This window comes from Danio rerio, chromosome 16 (assembly GCF_052040795.2).
Source record: "Danio rerio strain M-AB ecotype USA chromosome 16, GRCz13ab, whole genome shotgun sequence".
Lineage (NCBI taxonomy): Eukaryota > Metazoa > Chordata > Actinopteri > Cypriniformes > Danionidae > Danio > Danio rerio.
The window spans coordinates 9,977,149-9,997,270 of NC_141036.1; the positions used below are offsets into that span (position 1 = coordinate 9,977,149).

The 20,122-nt window shown below is 36.4% G+C and overlaps 1 protein-coding gene and 1 long non-coding RNA gene across 10 annotated transcripts in view; both read left to right on the plus strand.

Moving 5' to 3' along the window:
- Positions 1-20,122, plus strand: part of LOC147833274 (uncharacterized) — a 331,056-nt gene that overhangs the window by 157,257 nt on the left and 153,677 nt on the right. The gene's annotated exons all lie outside the window — the stretch shown is intronic.
- The window catches only part of enpp2 (ectonucleotide pyrophosphatase/phosphodiesterase 2), a 51,353-nt gene that overhangs the window by 4,091 nt on the left and 27,140 nt on the right, over positions 1-20,122 (plus strand). For 8 of the 9 annotated variants that reach the window (XM_087284950.1, XM_087284954.1, XM_087284951.1 and 5 more), the window contains exons 3-13: positions 3,012-3,167; positions 6,014-6,139; positions 6,588-6,648; positions 6,995-7,092; positions 9,961-10,040; positions 10,188-10,307; positions 13,396-13,451; positions 16,418-16,483; positions 17,570-17,642; positions 17,879-17,987; positions 18,067-18,192. In XM_087284950.1, coding sequence (XP_087141076.1) covers positions 3,012-3,167; positions 6,014-6,139; positions 6,588-6,648; positions 6,995-7,092; positions 9,961-10,040; positions 10,188-10,307; positions 13,396-13,451; positions 16,418-16,483; positions 17,570-17,642; positions 17,879-17,987; positions 18,067-18,192 — 1,071 coding nt within the window. Of the gene's footprint in view, positions 1-3,011; positions 3,168-6,013; positions 6,140-6,587; positions 6,649-6,994; positions 7,093-9,960; positions 10,041-10,187; positions 10,308-13,395; positions 13,452-14,359; positions 15,781-15,828; positions 16,484-17,569; positions 17,643-17,878; positions 17,988-18,066; positions 18,193-20,122 lie in introns of those variants that run through there. The other variant, XM_087284956.1, reaches the window with a different exon arrangement.

Here is a 20,122-nt window from a genome sequence, read left to right on the forward strand (position 1 = left end):
TGATGTTGAATATTTACAGAAAAGCTCAATAAGTTTTAGTATACCTTTATAGTAGCCTACCCCTTGCAAGTTTGTGAACCACTTGCAGTATCTGGGAAAATGTTAATAATTGTGACAAATTAAGTGATCATACAATTGCATGTTTTGTTTAGCCTAAGATATTTTGCATAAAATGTTTATATAGTTCACAAGACAAACATATAGCTGAAATTATTAAAATAACTCCCAGCCAAGGTTTTCAAACCCTTGGTTTTTTTATGCTGTGTGTGGTTGTATGATTTATGACATTTCTTTTATTTGTAATGGTTCTTCTTGAGTCCATTTTTTGTTTGAAAAGCTGCTGTTTTTCAGAAAAATGTCCTACAGTTTCTTCAGTGGTCGTCAAGCATTTGTTTTTTTCATTTTTGTAAACCTTTTCAGCAGTCACTATGTAATTTTTAAATCTTTTCACAATGAGGAAAATTGAGACCCGAACACAAATATTTAAAAAAGTTTAAATGCTCACTAATCTTCATCCATTTTCACCTCCTGGCTCTTTATTGTCCTCAATTGACCTCAGTGTTGTGGTTTCTCTTGCAGTTAACTGTACAAACGCTGTAAGGCTTATGCTGTCAGACAGTCCGGCTTCATCACTAGATGAATCGCTCTTTAGAAGTAGAATTTTTAACTCTTTCTTAAATTGTGCATTTTATTTCATTTTTAAAAAATATCAAATTTTGTATTACAAGTTTACATTATGTAACTACAAATTTCGGCATCATTACAGTGGTTGCAGCAGTGTGTGTGTAAATAATTTTAACAAAACAAGAGGGATCATACAAAATGCATGTTTTTTTTATTTAGCATTAAACATATTTTACATAAAAGATGTAAAAATTTGTTTAAAATATGTTTACATAAAGTTCATAAGAAAAAAAAACTGATGTTACCTTATGATCTACAGGTATGGGTGTTTTTCTGATTTGTGGCGGTTGTTCTTCAATGAACCTAAACGAGCACATGTCACTCCGCTGCTACTCCGTTTGCACTGGCTGCCAGTTGCTGCTCGCATCAAATTCAAAGCTCTGATGTTTGCCTACAAAGTGACTTCTGGCCTTGCTCCTTCTTATCTGCTCTCGCTTCTGCAGATCTATGTGCCCTCCAGAAACTTGCGTTCTGTGAATGAACGTCGCCTCGTGGTTCCATCCCAAAGGGGGAAGAAATCACTTTCGCGAACGCTCACGCTCAATCTGCCCAGTTGGTGGAATGAACTCCCTAACTGCATCAGAACAGCAGAGTCACTCGCTACTTTCAAGAAACGACTAAAAACTCAACTATTTAGTCTCCACTACACTTCCTAATCTGTAATTGCCTCTCTGAATATCACACTAACTGTACAAAAAAAATATATATATATACTAATACTACTAATACTTACCTTCTTAGACTTTACAGACCTGAAACTTGCTTATAGCACTTATTCATTGTTGCTCTTGGTTGTGTAAATTGCTTCCTTGTCCTCATTTGTAAGTCGCTTTGGATAAAAGCGTCTGCTAAATGACTAAATGTAAATGTAAATGTTGTTCATGAGTCTCTTGTTTTTTCTGAACAGTTAAACTGCTGCTGTTCTTCAGAAAAAAAAAAATCTGTCCTGCAGTTTCTATAGTTTTTACCCCTGGCTCTTAATTGCTTGTGTTTTTTTCTGGACCATCAGTGAGCACTTAAAACTTTCAAAAATAGTATTTGAGTTCCTCAGTTGTCCTCTGTATGATTGTGAGTTCCATTATTTCGACACTGTCAATGCTGGAAAGAGTTCAGATGTGCAGAAGTGATGTTTTGTAAACAAATTTCGGGAGGAGCATGCGCAGAAGTTTCAGTATCGAATACGTCATTGACAATCAACCCATTATCAAATCAGTGCTTGAACAAACCCCTATATATACCAAAGCTGTCTTACCTGCAGCATCTCATGACTTTAGCATCCCTCCACCACCCCGTCACCTCACCTCTTGCATCGAATTTCCGGGGGGAGCGTTCTGGGGCTAGGCTAGACACTTAGCTCGAATACCAATTCCTCTTTGTTTCCTGATAAGGGGAGTAACTCGAGTTGGGGTGTCTCCTCGAGCTCAGAGCCCTCCCCCCGGACAGCACGCCAAATATGCTTTATACTTAAACGAATGCAAGTGTGAACTCGTGAAGATGCTTTAAAACTGAAGAATCTGCAGGATATTGAGGATTTTCTGAAGAGCAGCAGCAGTTTACCTGTTCAGAGGAAACTAGATGGTAGTGAACAACCATCACAAAAGGGAAAAACACTTATAGATCTTCATGGAAACAATTACAGTATTAAAACCCAAGGGTATGTAACTTTTGCAGGGGCCAATATTAATAAGTTCAGACATGTTTTTGTCTTTTGAAATCTGAACTGCAAATAAACATGTCAAATAACTTTCTTAGTACAGTACAAATAACATTTATACTATAATTGTGACAAACGTTGAAGCACAACAGTAGTTAAGTAATAATGTATTTTGTCTGTGTGAAAGTACATGTGTCATTCTAGTTTCATTCAAGCTCAATGTCAGGGAAATAAAAGGAAATAACTTAGTCTTGTTGATCCAGCTTTCTGATCTATTCTTTATTCATATATAGTTAAATTTTCATAGCAATATATTTTTTTCTGAAATGTTCCAGTTGAAATGCAGTATTTTTTTTTTTATCTAACATTCATGTTGGTCAGTTCATGTAGGCTAGTAGTGGTAATAAGCCAGGAACATTTAATGAAACAACCACTTTCTGTTGCTCTCTCAGCTGGTGATTGAAAATTAGGGAAATATTTGCTTTGCTCTACCCAAAGTCAATATTGAGACGTGCAGAGAACTTTTCAGCTCCTTGACCCATATTAGAGTTTTTCAAGAAGGGAATGATTTTTTTTTTCCTGATATACATGTCTTCATGTTTTTACTTCTAAAATACCTCTTTAAGACTCATGTTCTACATGTGTTTTTGTCTTTTCTTCATGTTCATTCAAGGTTTCTCTGACCAGCCATTTACCAGCCTGGCAGGTTCTTGCAAAAAACGGTGTTTTGAGCTAGTGGAAGCTGATCCACCAAATTGTCGCTGTGACAACCTGTGTAAAACATACAATATGTGTTGCTCAGACTTTGATGACCACTGTCTAAAAACTGGTAAACCTCTTTATTTGTTTACATTTTCATTTAGGGTATACACAGCAGAGTCTATTCACCTTATTCATATCCGACGAGCGGGCGCAGCCATTTGAATCTTTTTGGCTCCAGACTTCCAGTCTCATTCACTTCCATTCATTTTTAGACATTAAAAACTCCTCACTGTTTGATGGTGCAAACGGAAATTTTCTTAATATAATATTCTACTTGGTCTGTATAGTCATGCAAACATTTGTTTGTAGAGCAAGTAGTTTGACCGTTTTCTCCTGTTTATTATTCTTAGTTATAGGCGACTGAATCGGAACTTCTAAAACAATCGCGAAAAAGGCGCACTCCTGCATTTTAGAATAAGGTCAATATGGCCCTTATGGTGTATAGTTAATTTTAAAACAAATAGATAGTAATGGTTAACTGCATTTAATGTAGCACTCAGTGTAGCTGAGATCATCAGGTTTTGCACAAATGTGGTACATACCAAAGAAGTTATATATTATATACATAATTTCTCCAATTTGATGCAGCATTTCTACTTTTTTTGGTAGCTCTTTAATTAAAGCGGGTGTTCATAAGATTGTCATGAATATGAATGAAATTGCATGATTATGACAGTTGTCATTGAGTGTCATTAGCTCAGTTATGTCATTTAAAATGCGAAGGTGACATTTTTTAAATGTCTTTGTTATGTTGTTGATATAAACAAATACCTACAGTATATCATATCCTGTCTGTGTTATGGCAACTTGACATTGTCAGGACAACAAAACTTGCCATAAGTATATGTACATCTGAACATCTGTCATAAACACGATTGTCATGATATTCTTTTATAGCAGCATCCTTAATAGTGTTCTTGACTTTACCTGCAGTGGTACAAATTGCACCTCAAACAATTGCTAGGTTTCCATCCACCTATTGTAATGCACATTTTGGACATGCAAAAAAATATGGTTCATGGAAACATCAAGACGCACATACATTTTAAAAATTTGCATAAAAACTTAAATTTTTATTCAATAAGAAAAATGCGCATAAAGCAGTTTTACCTAACAAATTCCAGTATGCGCATTAAAAAAACATGGGATTTTGTTATGAGATCATGGACAAATGCACATTGTAAAACATCTCAAATGTTGTTTTACTCATTCCTTTACTCATGCCTTAACCATTTCAGTAGGAGTGTTATTATATTATTAATTACCTCCAGAATTGTCAAGAGCGTCTGTGCTCCGTATCTCATGCCTTCACACACTACCGGGCGTTCATTGCATGTCAGCATCATCTTCTGTAGTGCAGGATTAATGCAGTTTCTCTTACGGCAAATTCCATTTTTATTTTTAATTGGCACCAGTTAATTAGGAAGTGACAGGTTTGTTCTCTTGGACTCATTGGATAGAAATGCTGCTTTATTCACAAATCTTTTATGCAATACTCCAGTTTTGCACATACATTTAATTTGCATCTTTGGATGGAAGCATTGCTGATGTCATCTTTGCATTTAAAAGTACATAACTAAGCAAATGACACTTAGGGCCCTATCATACACCCGGCGCAGTGTGGCGCAAGACGCGGCGCAATAGTCTTTTGGTAGTTTCAGCTTGGCGCAAGAGTCGTTTTGAGGCGTTGCGCTACGCTGTTTAAATAGCAAATGCATTAGCGCTCATTTGTGCGCCCATAGGCGTTCTGATCTAAAAAGGAAGGCGTTCTGAGGCGCACTGCTGGCGCGTCGCTATTTTGAGAAACTATAATAGATTTTTCATTAGACCAAAACAAACCTGGTCTAAACTCCGGCGCAGGGTTGCGCCTCGCTTACACACTGCTTAATACGCACAAGAGAGCAATAGGCAAATATCTTTGCATATAAAAAATTTTAAATATTAAGGATATATATAGGATATAATAAGAATAGATATAGGATATAAATATAAAGGATTAAAATATTACAAAACATATTATTTTCTAGCCTACATAAATATGAAAAATCCCTGCTTTTATGTCTTCTTCATCTCGGGAGGCTTTTTCAGTTCATTCATAACAATTTGTTTTTGTATAATGTTATTATTATTAGCAGTATTATTTATTATATCCATATTTATATTTGTTTTATTAAAAACAAGCTTAGATTTGCCCACCTGTCAGGTTTTAGACCATATGGGGCATGGCAGGTGTATTTGGAAATAACTCAGTATTTTGACCACACTTCGTTATTATTGTTCATTTATTCGTTTGCTGGAAATTTGAACTGAATTTAGAAATAGTTTTTGAAACGAATATTTGCGCTTAACAAATCCAAGAGCGAATGTGAAAGTAGATCCATTATCTCTCATTCTTACGCAGTAGATGCTCTGTTTAACAGTTTTCTGTTAAAAAACTGTTAACTGTTTGCTTGTGAAATGCTCAGTTTTTCCACTTAGACTTACTTTACGTCCTGTAAATAGCGAATGCACTCTTGGCGCGACGCAGCTGGGTATTTAAGGAAATGGGAGATAAGACTCTAATTGGTTTATTCTCAAAACACACCTATAACTCATTAAGAAAAAAAAACTCAACCCTTTTAACCCATGCGCCATTTTCCTGTTCGTAAATTAGCAAAAATGCGTTCTGACACGCTCTGAAAGGGTTCGCGCCCTGCGTTTTGCGCTCTGCGCATGGACCATCAAAACAGAGCCCTAAATGACAGTTGTCAAAAAGCATGCATAACATTTCAATTACATTAATAACTTATTATATTAATATGTCATGATTTTAAAAGGTGTCATGACATCCTCATGAACACCCCTTTAAGGAAAGTGTTACCCTCTTTTTCAAAACATGTTCTTTAATTGTTCTTTTTGTTGTTGTTCCCCCAGCAGGGGGTTTTGAGTGTAGTAAAGAGCGTTGTGGTGAAAATCGTAATGAGCAGCATGCCTGCCACTGCTCAGAGGACTGCATGGCCAAAGGAGACTGCTGCACCAACTACAGGTCTCTTTGCAAAGGTAGGGACTTTGAAAGAAATTTCACACAAACAAAGAGAAAACATGCAAACATCCACACAGAAATGCCACAGGACTCAAACCAGGGACCTTCTTGTTTTTGTGTGCCGCCATGTCAACCTGTAATTAAAGGTTTTTAATTGAAAATGTCTGTAACCAAGCAGTTTTGTCATAATCACTAAAGAAATACTAAAATATATGTGTGCACAGTGCATATTTTTTGTTAAATGTAGTGTACTTGCATATTTAGAGAGCAGTTGCCTGCAATGTTATCAGGATAATTCTTAATCAAGACCTTTGGAATTTGCCAAACCAGCTATTTTTAATGGTGGGAATGATTGTCTTTTAAGTGTAACTGTAATACAAGAGAACTGTATTGCTTGGATATAAAATGTATGCATATGCATGAATACCATGTGGTCTGTTATTTATTGACTTGTTTCTCTGTTAGGCGATGTTCCTTGGTTGCAAGAAGAGTGTGAAGAGATTAAGAACCACGAGTGTCCTGCTGGGTAAGAAAACACAGTTTTCATTTCAGTGACAAACATCACACTGTGGTCTTCACCTTTCATTTTCTAAACAAAACAAAGTTAATTATTTTTAAGGTCTCAGCTGTTCTTTACCTTTAAGCAGAAAAGACATTTGAAAAAAAACGTTGCTGAGAAGTGCTGAGTTAAAAATATGGATTGTGTGGCTGTGAAGGCCTGCTAAGTTATTTGCATGACAATTAATGTTAATGCATGCATATAAGTAGATCCTAAGATAAAAAAGGCTACGATAAAAACAAAATGATCTCCAATTGAGGACAAATTTGAGCTGTTTTGTTAATTAATATGCTAATGTTTTTTGCATATCTAGGTTTGTTCGACCTCCTGTCATCATGTTGTCTGTTGATGGCTTTCGTGCATCTTACATGAAAAGAGGAGGCACGGTGATCCCCAACATCGAGAAACTCCGTAAGAATTTTCTTTTAAATCATAAAACTATTATAAAAAAATTTACAAAGCTATAAGTAAGTTACAAAATATTATGCTATGGAACAATGTGATTGCCAATAGTATATTAATTCAGTCTTTCTAAATTCTGTTAAGTCAAACTTATTTGTATAGGTCTTTTCATATGAAACATTAATTAAAGCAGCTTTACTTAAAATCTTGTTTACATAAATATCATCAAAACCTTCAGAACTGCCTTAATCCTTCGTGGCATAGATTCAACAAAGTACTGGAAATATTCCTCAGAGATTTTGGTCCATATTGACATGATAGCATCACGCAGTTGCTGCAGATTTGTCGGCTGAACATCCATGATGCAAATCTCCCGTTCCACCACATCCCAAAGATGCTTCATGTGATTGAGATCTGGTGACTGTGGAGGACTTTTGAGTACATCGTCATGTTCAAGAAACCAGTCTGAGGTGATTCACGCTTTATGACATGGTGCTTTATCCTGCTGGAAGTAGCCATTAGAAGATGGGTACACTGTGGTCATAAAGGGATGGACATGGTCAGCAACAATACTCAGGCAAACTGTGGTACCAAATGGACCCAAAGTGTGCTGAGAAAATATCCCCCACATCATTACGCCCCATTCACACGGGGCTTCAGCGTCAACGCTTGACTGAAGGCGTGTCTGAAGTTGGGGCTAAAGCGATCGTCATAGAAGCTTCCGCCAATGAAATTCTGTCAGCAATAGGCCACTGTCTGAGCTGGTGTATTTGCATACAGCGATCTGATTGGCTGACGCTTCCGTCCTCGCTTGAAAAGTTGAGCTAGTCCTAACTTCTGCAGCGAGCAACGCCTCTGAAGTGGCGCTGACGGATCCACAATGCAGTTTGGCAACGCCTGAGGACACCCATTAAAAGTGAATGGGAAGCGTTGATGCTGAAGCCACGTGTGAATGGGGCGTTACACCACCATCATCAGCCTGAATCGTTGATACAAGGCAGTATGGATCCATGCTTTCATGTTGTTAACGCTAAATTTTGACTGTACTATAAAAATGTCACAGCAGAGGCATTTCCAGTCTTCTCTTGTCCAACTTTGGTGAGCCTGTACAAATTGTAGTCTCAGTTTCCTGTTCTTAGCTAAGAGGAGTGGCACCCGGTGTGGTCTTCTGCTGCTGGAGTCCATCTGCCTCAAGGTTCGACATGTTGTGCATTCAGAGATTATCTTCTGCAAATCTCAGTTTTAACGAGTGGTTATTAGAGTTACTGTTGCCTTTCTATCAGCTCAAACCAGTCTGGCCATTCTCCTCTGACCTCTGGCATCAACAAGGCATTTGTGCCCACAGAACTGCCATTCTTTTTCAGACCATTCTCTGTAAACCATAGAGATGGTTGTGCTTGAAAATCCCAGTAGATCAGCAGTTTTTGAAATACATAGGCCAGCCTGTCTGGCACCAACAACCATGCCACGTTCAAAGTCACTTAAATCAGCTTTCTTTCCTATTGTGATGCGGTTTGAACTGCAGCAGATCATCTTGACATGCCTAAATGCATTAAGTTGCTTCCATGTGATTGGTTGTTTTGAAATGTGAATTTTGCGTTGAGCAGTTGGGAAGGTGTGCCTAATAAAGTTGCTGCCATGTGATTGGTTGATTTGAAATTTGAAATTTGAAATTTGCGTTGAGCAGTTGGACAGGTGTACCTAATAAAGTGACCAATGCATATGTTAGCATATATTAGCATATATATATATATATATATATATATATATATATATATATATATATATATATATATATATATATATATATATATATATATATATATATATATAATATATATATAATATATAATATAATATATATAATATATAATATATATATAAAGTCACAATGAACAGATTAGAGTTGAGTACATTTTGAAGCAGTGGAAGAAATTAAGTTGTTGAGATTAGCTGTAAAGGATGTTTCACTTTAAGGGAGTATACTGCTTGTATGTAGGTAATATGTTATACTTAAACTGCTGGCCAAAGTTATACTTGTAAATGTTAATCTTTTTACCTCAAAAACATAATTTAATTTCTTAATGTTCATGAAACATGTAGATACTTACTCTGAGCACTACAAATATGTTATAAGTGAGTCAAATTGTTTTTATCCACATTTATACAACTTTAATATTTGGTACTTTAATAATTTGACTAATAAATTGCACTACTTATGTTACAGATATCAAAAGACATTGTTCAGATGTTGAATTTAAAGACATTTGTCAGCTTTTTGTCCTCAAACCACTTTGATGTTTCTTACAGTACCTCATCAAAAGCCATCGCTTGCTTTTAATTTTCATCTGTTGTAGGCTGTGTAATTTGAAATAAATAATTTAGCATAGTCATACAGAATTTTAATGTGGTTAAGAAATGCATAGAACTATTTCAGCTGTGTGCTTAATAACTGCACACTTATTTATTAATTCAATTGGACACAATATTCATCATCCAATTAGAATTGAGCATTAAACAGCCCCATCATGAACTGATAAGAACAATGACAGGAACACTTGAACTGGCTTCCATAGAGACCAAAGATGATTATTTCTAGTAGTGCAGGATTGCCCGATAATAAAAAGATGATAAAAGATGAACTCATGGAAGTGCTGAAAGAAACCAAGTATACTTTAGAATAGTTTTTTTTAAAGTGTTTAGGTGTGTGCTTAGTGCTAATGAAGGTCATACTGATGAAAAAGCCGTTTTATTTGGAAAACAATTTAGTTTGTATCTACATATACTCAATACATTTTGTTTATATGTTATATATTGTGTTGTATTAACAGCAGGTTCACTAGTAAATTAATGACTAAATATTACTTTATTTTGTAGGATCCTGTGGAACACATGCACCATACATGAGGCCTATGTACCCTACAAAAACCTACCCAAATTTGTATACAATTACAACGGTATGTATTAATTGCAGATTTTCAGAATCTGCAAGATTACATTTAGATTTTACAATTGGAATATAAATTTACAATGATCAACTTTTTATTATGATGGTATTTCTTTTCAATTGATTTACTTTTTCTTTTGTTTTTTCTTTGCTTTAGGGGCTTTATCCTGAATCGCATGGGATTGTGGGTAACTCCATTCATGATCCAAGCTTTGATGCCAACTTTAACTTCCGTGGGAAAGAGAAGCTTAATCATCGATGGTGGGGAGGCCAGCCTGTAAGTTGCCCTATAATTTTCATTAAAGGTGCCATAGAGTGCACTGATACAGTATGTTAAATTGTTCTCTGATGTCTACATAAAAGGTATGTGGTATAGGTATGTGCAACATTTCTCCAGAAAAATTTTACAAGCCATTTACAAACTAAGGATTTGTCCCTAGACTAAAAGGGTCTTTTTGCCTTGTTTGGAAAGGTTGTGAATATAAATGATGAGCTCTGCTTTGAGTGTGTGGGACACAACAAACATTTACAACGAAAGAGCTATGATGTACTCTAAAATACACATTCATACTTAAGTTGTCAAAAACTATTTTAACTATTGAGTAGATGCCTTGTAAAATAACAATCATCTCAACCTAAGTGGAGAAGGTCATGTTAGCAAGAAGTCGTGATTGGGCTTTCTGTAAGCATCAAGGTTAACCTTGTTTATGTTTATGACAACATTTAAAGTCAAGAGCTGGCCCTCAAGAGTGCCCAGACAATGCCAAACTGCAATCCACAGAGTGGAATGGACCATTGTCTAACAGACTGTGAGATTCCCATGAGGATACCAGACCTAAATAAATGAACAAATACTGAGATGGACCGCCTGGATGACAATGCTCACATGAACATCGCTGGTCGAGATTATGGAACATGTCCCCACCTCATTTGGAAACAAAAAAGGGAAAACCTTGTGAGAATTGTGTAATGACCAGGCCAAGTGGTCAATGGAAAACTCCTAAAATAATTCGGTCCCACTTTACATTGTGGCCTTAACTAATATGTACTTACATGGGAATTAATAGTTTGTTACACTGTTCTTATTGTGTAAATACATGTATTTACTATGTACTTATGCTTGATTAAATACATGAATGTAATTACATCTGTATTTAACTTTTGTAATTACATTTGTAAATACACTGTTGACCATCCCTTACACCTTAACCCACCCTTAAACCTACCCATACCACCAAACCTGTCCATAACCCAACCTCTATCCCAACTCAAGAGCACCACAAGTGTTCTCAAATACATTATAAAACATAGTAAGTACATTGTATTTATTTTTTTGATGTAAGTACATAGTAGTTAAGGACACTTAATATAAAGTGGGACCAAAAATTCTACACTGACCGAGCCCAAACTGAATCCCAGCAAGAAGACATCATCATGTTTTAATCCTCAAGAAATTATGAAGTTATACTGAAAGAGATCCTTTAATGAAATGAGGAGGATCTGAAGTGGGAAAAGAAAGAGAAACTTGACTCCACCTTACAAGTAGCCTGCAAGAAAAGCAGCGACCACCTGAACCAACCAAACCTAGAAAACAGCACTTCTTCACCTCAACCACAGAGAACTGTAACCACCATAACTTCAAATATACAAGAGATTTTACCTGAACACCAGAGTTGGACAATTGACACAAAACCTGATGCTTTAGGTCACTACAGTTAGTGTAACAGACTGAAGAAAGAAAGGCTGGGAGCCCAGCCAAAACCAGCTATGTCCAGCTTAAACCAGGTTGGTTTAGCTGGTTTAAGCTGGATTTAGCTGGTCATTTTCCAGCCTGACCAGCTAAGACCAGGCTGGAAATGGCTGGAAACCAGTCTGGAAGTGTCCAAAACCCCTCTAAAACCAGCCTGGTCGACCAGCTAAAACCAGCCAACCAGCCTAGGCTGGTTTAAGCTGGATTTTTCAGCAGGGAATCTTTACAATCTTAGGGTGCTTTTACACCTACACTTTTGTTTCGTAACGTATCTCGTTTGCCCAGTTAGCGCGGTTCGTTGATATGTGAACAGGGCAATCGCTCTCTGTTCCGCGCCAAAGTAATCGCTCCGAGATCGCTTGAATGAGGTGGTCTCGGCTCGATTAAAACGAACCCTGGAGCGGTTCGATTGCAGTGAGAAAGCGATCCGATCCGAGCGAGGTTATATCACAGTGTTTTATAGATATGTAATAGGCATATGGCTATATGAAGAGAGAATTATGAGTAGGACGGGAAGTTTCGCGAGTCTCCGGATGCCCGCAAACGAGTGATGATCTCCCGGTAATCTCGCGTCTCCCTCCCGGTCCTCAAATAGGCATCGTCTCGCACCCTTCTCACCCCTCCCCACCGCGTCTCTCCTCAGACACGTCGCGCGCACGCACCCTGTCAATCACCACCAAACCACCACCTCTCCTGACAGCTGAGCGGGACGCTGCAAAATAAACCCTGACACTCTGACCAATGTGAGGAGAGTTTACTCGCATGTGACTTGTTTTAGCTCTTTTGGTCCGATTAGAAACTTTGCAGTGTGAAAGCAAACCGCTCCAAGAGCAAAGACTAACAATGTAACAATTGTAATCTCTGTTTCGGAACAACTGAATCAATTCACAGGTGTGAAAGCACCCTTAGATTTATCAGTAACATGGTTGGAGTGAAACTAGTCAAAAATAAGAAATAAAATGAATACTTACTAATACATGGGAATCAATCTACACTTGACTAAAAGAAAAAAACAACATAATTCTAAACCATCAAATTTTCTAAACCATCAAACTCTGTGACATGCTCATTGATCTTACTGTAGTTTTGGGGTTAAAAAAGTAAAGATTTGTTTTGTGTGCATGGTAATATATTCCAATGATTATTTCAACTACTTTAACATTTTTCTGAAAGTGTATATAGTGGGATTCTTTGCATGTCAGTTAGCTTTTAGATCAGTCATGTGCAAACTATGTACATGAAAACCAAGGACACATCTCTTACACATCTGTTAGCTATTACCTCAACGGCTGGAGCGAAATTTCAGTTTTCACTGAACTTTATTTTTCCTGGCTGATTCTAGACCCCACTGACTGAGCTTTGATGGTAAATATGGCCATCGCAGATGGAGCTTACACAGACTGGCTAGTGCAGTTTGAAGAGTTCAGTGTTAACTAACAAACAGACAGACAGATGTCTTTTTTACAAACTGTAAAATCCTTAAACAGTTGTTTTTCAGGTCTGTCGAGTTGCCTGCATGTATGGCATTAGAAACATAGTTTTTTTTTAAGTACACTATTTTTCCATAGAACACACAGTAGTACAAAACATGTTTTCTCTCTTTTTCCATTTCTAGATCTGGATTACTGCAATGAAACAGGGAGTAAAGGCTGGTTCATTTTTCTGGCCAGTGTAAGTCAACATGATCCAGACCCAATTGCAAACAATTTCTTGTTGTCATGTGTAGTTTTATTCTGCAATATGGTTAATCGAATTATTTTTCTGTTCTGTTTATGCCATGTTTTAAGTCAAATCTCAAAATATTGAGGTGAGGTGTATAAAAAGTGCCACTATGATAAAAATGTTCCTCTTAATATACTTTATAGGTCTGGAGGTTTCTTGATTACTTGTATAAACAGTGACAAAGATTAAACTTTTCCTGGCCTCAGCTTTAACTAGTATTTAAATGCAGTTCAAATTAGACATTGGGGCTCATTCATGAAACAAGAGCAGAGTGAATTGGTGTAAATTGTTCATAAAACTGTTCTGACCTAAACTTTCAGGTTCATGAAAGTTGTTAGATTTACTATTATTTATTTAATTATTATTATTATTATTATTTTATTTATTTACAAATGTTAATATAAAATGTACACCTGCACAGTACCAGTTGTAACTGTATAAAAACATCTGTGTTCCATTTGGAAAACTGATTGATTACAATTAATTTTGATGCACTGCCATACTAAAATTTTAATAGTAATTTTTTTCTAGCTGACAGTTGTATGACATAATGTTAAATGTAAAACATTGTCATTGTCAAAATCACACAGACTAACTGTCCTTTTGTACAATGAATCAATAACAAAGGAAAGGTTAAAATGATATTCAATAATACTCTTGGGAATGATATACTAATATGGTGTTACTGTTGTAAATACAAAATTATTCATAAGAACCAAAGCATTTCAGCTGAAAAAAATGTTGCTCCACAAAAGTGTCCTGAACTACCACCAGCTAGATATTTTTAGAAAAGAGTCTGGCATTTTAAAACAGTGTAAAGTATGTTTGGTGGACACGTTAATATAATATTGATTGTTAGGCATTTGGCCTATTGGTCTTTTTTGCAATTATGAAATATACTGGAGTCAAACTTTTAAAGGCGGTTCAGAATATTTTACTACATTCCTGGACATATAATTTATGTCATTTTAATTTATAAGCAGGGATTATACTAATTGTGAATGAGAATGGCCATTTACAAATGATTGTAATTCAATAACATGTACCCTGGCTTTAACTATTAAATCTGATGTTTATGAAGCGTTTTGTAAAACCAGAAAAGAGTATTGAGGTAGGTCTGTTATATGCACATTTATGAATGTTATGAATGTTGTAAATTTGATCAGCCAGTGAAGACCATGAGCTAAATTAGTTTGAAATGGTTCTACAGAAATTAAGAGAGCTGGGTTATTTATTTTTTTCCTTTTTTTTTTTTTTTGGTTAAGTTAAATTTGTATTTTAAGGTAAATTTATGTTGTTCCTCAATCAAGGAATTAAAAAATAGATGCATTGTCATTGCGCTAATGGCAGAATAAATAAGAAGCTATTGTCCAACCACATGATGGTACGTGTGAGATGTGTGTGAGTGAAAGAACCTAACAGGTTTAGAAACAGCACCTTACATCAGGCCCATAGCCAGGGGGTTTGAATGGTTCAGAAGACCTTTGTCTTATTTTGACTGTTATGCCATCATAAAAAGTAGAAAAATTACCCATCAAAAAAGCTTTTAGAGCATTCGGTGTGACTATCAGTTTTGGCCAATAATAACTTATATTTTGATGAGTCCAACATCCAGCTGTGCAAGAAAACATACAATCTGACATAAGTGACGTCACATTGTGCTACTTTGTTGTTTTTCGAATAGAGAAAACATTTTACAAGTAACTTTTATTTTAAATCATGAACCTTATTCTTCTAACAATAAATGACCAATGAACAGGCATGAAGCATCAAAAGTGGCACCTATTAATATCGATTTGAATACTATTTACTAAACACTATTTTGTCTATTGTTGTTATCCATAAATTTTCAAATGCCCTTTTTTCATAGGACAAGAAAATTGTGAAGCTCTACATTGTAATTATCTTTTAATATATATATTTTTATGAATTGGCCAAATTGTGGCTGAGGAAAGTTGAATGTGCTGGCCAGTTAGTTATTTGCCATATACATGACAATAGGCTCCAGTTTTTAATTTAAAACTTCAACAGATTCCTTTTTTTCCCAATGACATATGCCTTTACAATTTTTGTATTTTATTAAATTTTTTCACATTTCTTTATTCTAAATTATTGGGAAATATTTTGGTACATCAAAAAGTGTGGTTAAAATGTCACTAAAATGCAGTATTTAAATCTCATAATTAAATAGAAAATAAGGCTTATAACTGCAAAATGGTCCACTTTTGGAGAAAAAAACCAGGAAAGTCACCAGGCTGACTACAGGCCTCAGACTACAGTGCCTCAGACAAATGACCCTTCACATCAGGATGGCCTTGTGCCAAAGAAAGGCAGTAACTTTAATTTATGCTGTGCAACCTGTTTTTATTTTTTTTTAAATCATTGAGCACACGACCAAACTGCCCTGCCTTACAGATTTTAGATCCATATATATAGTCCATATTATTTGTTTATCACTCAGACAATGCTTTCCATTGTCAGATGGCTGGGCGCTAACTACTGTGGGAAATGCAAAGGGCTGTAGAAGAAGGAATAAAAACAACACAAGATTTTATGGTGCCAAAGATAGCGATCATTTGGTGAATGTTGATCTGCCAGCCAAAGAACATTTTTATTTACATTTTTTGTTTGTGCTTGTAATTTTTTGAAGGTGGGAACACTAGTGTTAATTTTGCACTTAATTTTGAGCTCTGTTTGGCATACCCACTAAGAATACAAGATGAGAACACTTGCTGCTCAGACCTCTAGTTGGCATTTCACATACAAAGATTTTCTAAATTAACTGTTTGTTTCTGAAAATTTGAATAATCTGAAATTCGTTGGAACTTGAATATGGTGACTTGACAATTTTTGTGCGTTTTCCATCCATATGACACATGTTTTAATACTAATTGTGGTGTTTGGTATATTAACAGTGCCATTCCAATGGAAAGAAGAGTTCTGACCATGTTGCAATGGCTTCATCTCCCTGATGCAGAGAGGTTTGTATGTATATATTGTAAACACTTCCTAAATACATTATCAACATTTATTATTATTATCATTATTATTATTATTATTATTATCGAGTTATATTATTTATTTTGTTTTAAGGGCACCTATTATGTCCATTTTCACAAAATGTAGTAAAATTCTTGGGTGTCCTCAGAATGTTTCTGCGAATTTCAGCTCTATAAATCCTACAGACCATTTATTAATCTCTTATTTTATTAATTTATTATTTTAATTTATTAATATGCCATTTCTTTTTCAAAATAGAGAGGTGTTAGAATAGCTCTGCTTTTGATACCGTTCAGGCCTGTGCACACTAAGATGTTTTTTGCTCGAGTTTTCCATTGACGTTTAACGCCTCATGACTAAATAAAGGGCGTCAATGTGCACACCAACGCGCAAAACGCCAGGTGCAAAAGCGTCATTTAAAAAAAAATGACTCATGCTTCTTCACCAATCAGATTGGCACTTTTGTTCACGTGCACGAAACTGCTGAAGTTACAGTAAACAGCACTTGGAGGCGCTCAAGCGCATAACTGTCAATGCGAGTGCACACTGAAGAAGATGCCCAGAGGCGATATGAACGTGGACCTGCTTATTGTTCTGTGAACAATAATCATTTCTTCATTGCTAGAGCTGGAGCTGCTACTTGAACTATCTATATGCTTGTTCGAGTCACCAGTAACTTTAACAACAAGCCTCATGCTATCAGAAGTTACAATGACCTTTGTCAAATACAAAACAGCTGGAAAAGATGAGTAGCAAAAAATGTCAGTGAATTCTTAGAAAATCATTCCAGTTTTGGAAATGGTTTGATTCTTACTGCGTCCTATTTTAAATTCTTAATTTTTTTGATCAAATGTAAATAAAAACAAGATTTTTTTTTTCACACTGATGCCTCTTTTGCATTGTCTTATCTTGGGAGAAACCTGTGTCATTTCCAGTAAAAAACAAAAAAGCGTGCTGGTTGAATAAAAGTAACGTTAGAATTTGGCAAGAGGTGTGAATCACTTATGGATAATATACATCTGATTAAATATATGATAAAAAGTTGACAGATATATGTGGTTTTGCAGGCCATATCTTTATGCAATGCATTCTGAACAGCTGGATTCATATGGCCACAAACTAGGACCCCACAGCACAGAGGTAAGCAGACTCCAGTCAAGCCTAGTCTCCATCTCTCATACAGTCCACTCACATAGACATAGATTGTCATGCTGGAAATGTAGAAGTTATGCAAACAAACTCTCAACCAAAAGTCTCACAGCAAAGACTTTTGCTTAATCTCAAATCAAACTTGCCTTGAGTAAATTTGAACATTATTGATGTTGTTTGTATATCTTTCACTTTTAGTATTATATACATGTTTCTTTGCTGTACAGCTTAACAGTGCACTAAGGGATGTTGATAAGGTGATTGGACAGCTGATGAATGGCCTGAAACAGATGAAACTACACCGTTGTATCAATATCATTTTGGTTGGAGACCATGGTATTACATTCCTGGTTTGGGGCTTTAGGGGTGGCACCGTTTTGTTTAGCAGATCGTTAAAATGTCTTTTCTTCTTCAGGTATGGAGGAAGCTCATTGTGACAAAACAGAGTTCCTAAGTTCTTATATGTCCAACACTGAGGACCTCATCCTAATTCCTGGCTCTCTGGGAAGAATCCGAGCCCGAAATCCCAACAACTCTAAATGTTAGTAACTAAAGAAACAAAAAGAAATCACAGCTTTTTAAAAGACAGGGCATATTAAGTAGTGTTACTTTTTATTTCCGTCTTTCACTTTTCTGTGTGAAACACTGGTGGCTGTCAGTATGCCTCTTCTCACAATTAATGTCAGTTAATATAATTAATAGGAAATATTATTTAAAAATATAAATAACTATAATCAGATTTTTACTACTGATTCCCTACACTAGGGGTGTCTAAACTCGGTCCTGGAGGGTCGGTGTCCTGCATAGTTTAGCTCCAACTTCCTTCAACACACCTCACTGGAAGTTTGTAGTATGCCTAGAATACGCTTGATTAGCTGGTTCAGGTGTGTTTAATTGGGGTTGGAACAAAAATATGCAGGACACCGGCCCTCCAGGACCGAGTTTAGACACCCCTGCCCTACACCAAAAGGTAGCAATAACTGTGAGCTATTGTGAATGAAGGAGGAATTTTTGCAATGTTTATACTGCTTGTTATAGGCCACATCAGTTATCTAGCCAGTGTGTTATGCAGCATTATTTTAGTCGCCAATTAACTTTACAGAGGTGACAGAGAAGTCATTATAGACTTGTCAGCCAAGAGACTGGGCACACAAGTTACAGGCACATTGGATTATTATTTTTTATGTTTTTTTGGCACCAAGAGTGGGTTCTCTACATTAGGGACTTCCATTCTGTGCTAAGCTACATAAACATGTCACAAAAACATGTAATAAACTGTACTTCTCCTATGTTTACAACCCCATAACTTTTTACACTACTTATTTTATAACTTTTTCATGCGTACAATCACACCGGATTGATCAGCCCAGGGGGTGATCGGGAGTATTTAAAACTTACATGTGAAAGGGTTTAGGAAGTATAGTTATGTGTCAAGGGTGGAGCAGTGGCACAGTAGTCGGCACTGTCGGCTCACAGCAAGAAGGTTGCTTGTTTGAGGTCTAGCTGGGCTAGGAGTGGTAGATTTGGGCAACATTGGCATAGCAGTGGCAAAACCCATGTTTCAGAATGACACAGATAGGGATGTCATGTAGATGAAGAAGAGAGTAAGATGGTGTATCTCAGATACTTCACTTCAAGACACTCTGAATGCCTGGGAGTAAGGAGCCGCAGACTAAACTGTAAAGGCAGAGTTGGTTTATCTCTGTATGCAGAGTTATTTCATTTTACTTCGTTATAAACAACAGACATGTGCAGAAGGGGGGTTTGGGAGCACCTGCCCTTTTTTCTCTTTGAAAGAAAGTTCCCCCTCCTTAATTTGCACACTAGTCCCCTATTCACAACTTCCACGACGCTCTTCGGCTTCGCGATCAACCCGTGCCTCAATCATTAACCAGATTAGTTAACAAGCACCAGGTTTGCCTGTAAAATTTTTTTCAACATGGAGGTGTTGGTGGTCCACGACAGGTCCTTTGAGATGTGAGTCCCCAGGAACTTGAAGGATGAAACAGGCTCAACGGCCCTCCCATTGATGTGAATGGGATCATGAAGTCCCTTCCTGAAGTCCACAATGAGCTCCTTGGTCGCGATGTGTATGCAGCTCCATCTTGTCCTTAGTATTGAAGACAAATTTAGATCAGTAACTAAAAGTGAAGGTACACACAAAATAAATTCCAACTGGTTAACCAAATCAGGCAATTGAATACAAAAAAGGCTTCCAGGTAAACACAATTCCTGAATTTTGACAAGTACCTGCCATGCAGATTGGAAAATGATTCTTGAACCCTCCCTCTGGTGATCCATCCAGCAGTACACAGTTTGTTTCCCTTCCTACAGTCCTGCCTTTCTTTTGTTCCTACTTCACTTTATATATATTCCCTTATTACACTCTCATTTCTATTTGATGGCCATCATGAATACAGTTTGTATTTACTTTCCCCTACTTTACATTACCATCCGGGTGCCCTCTACTC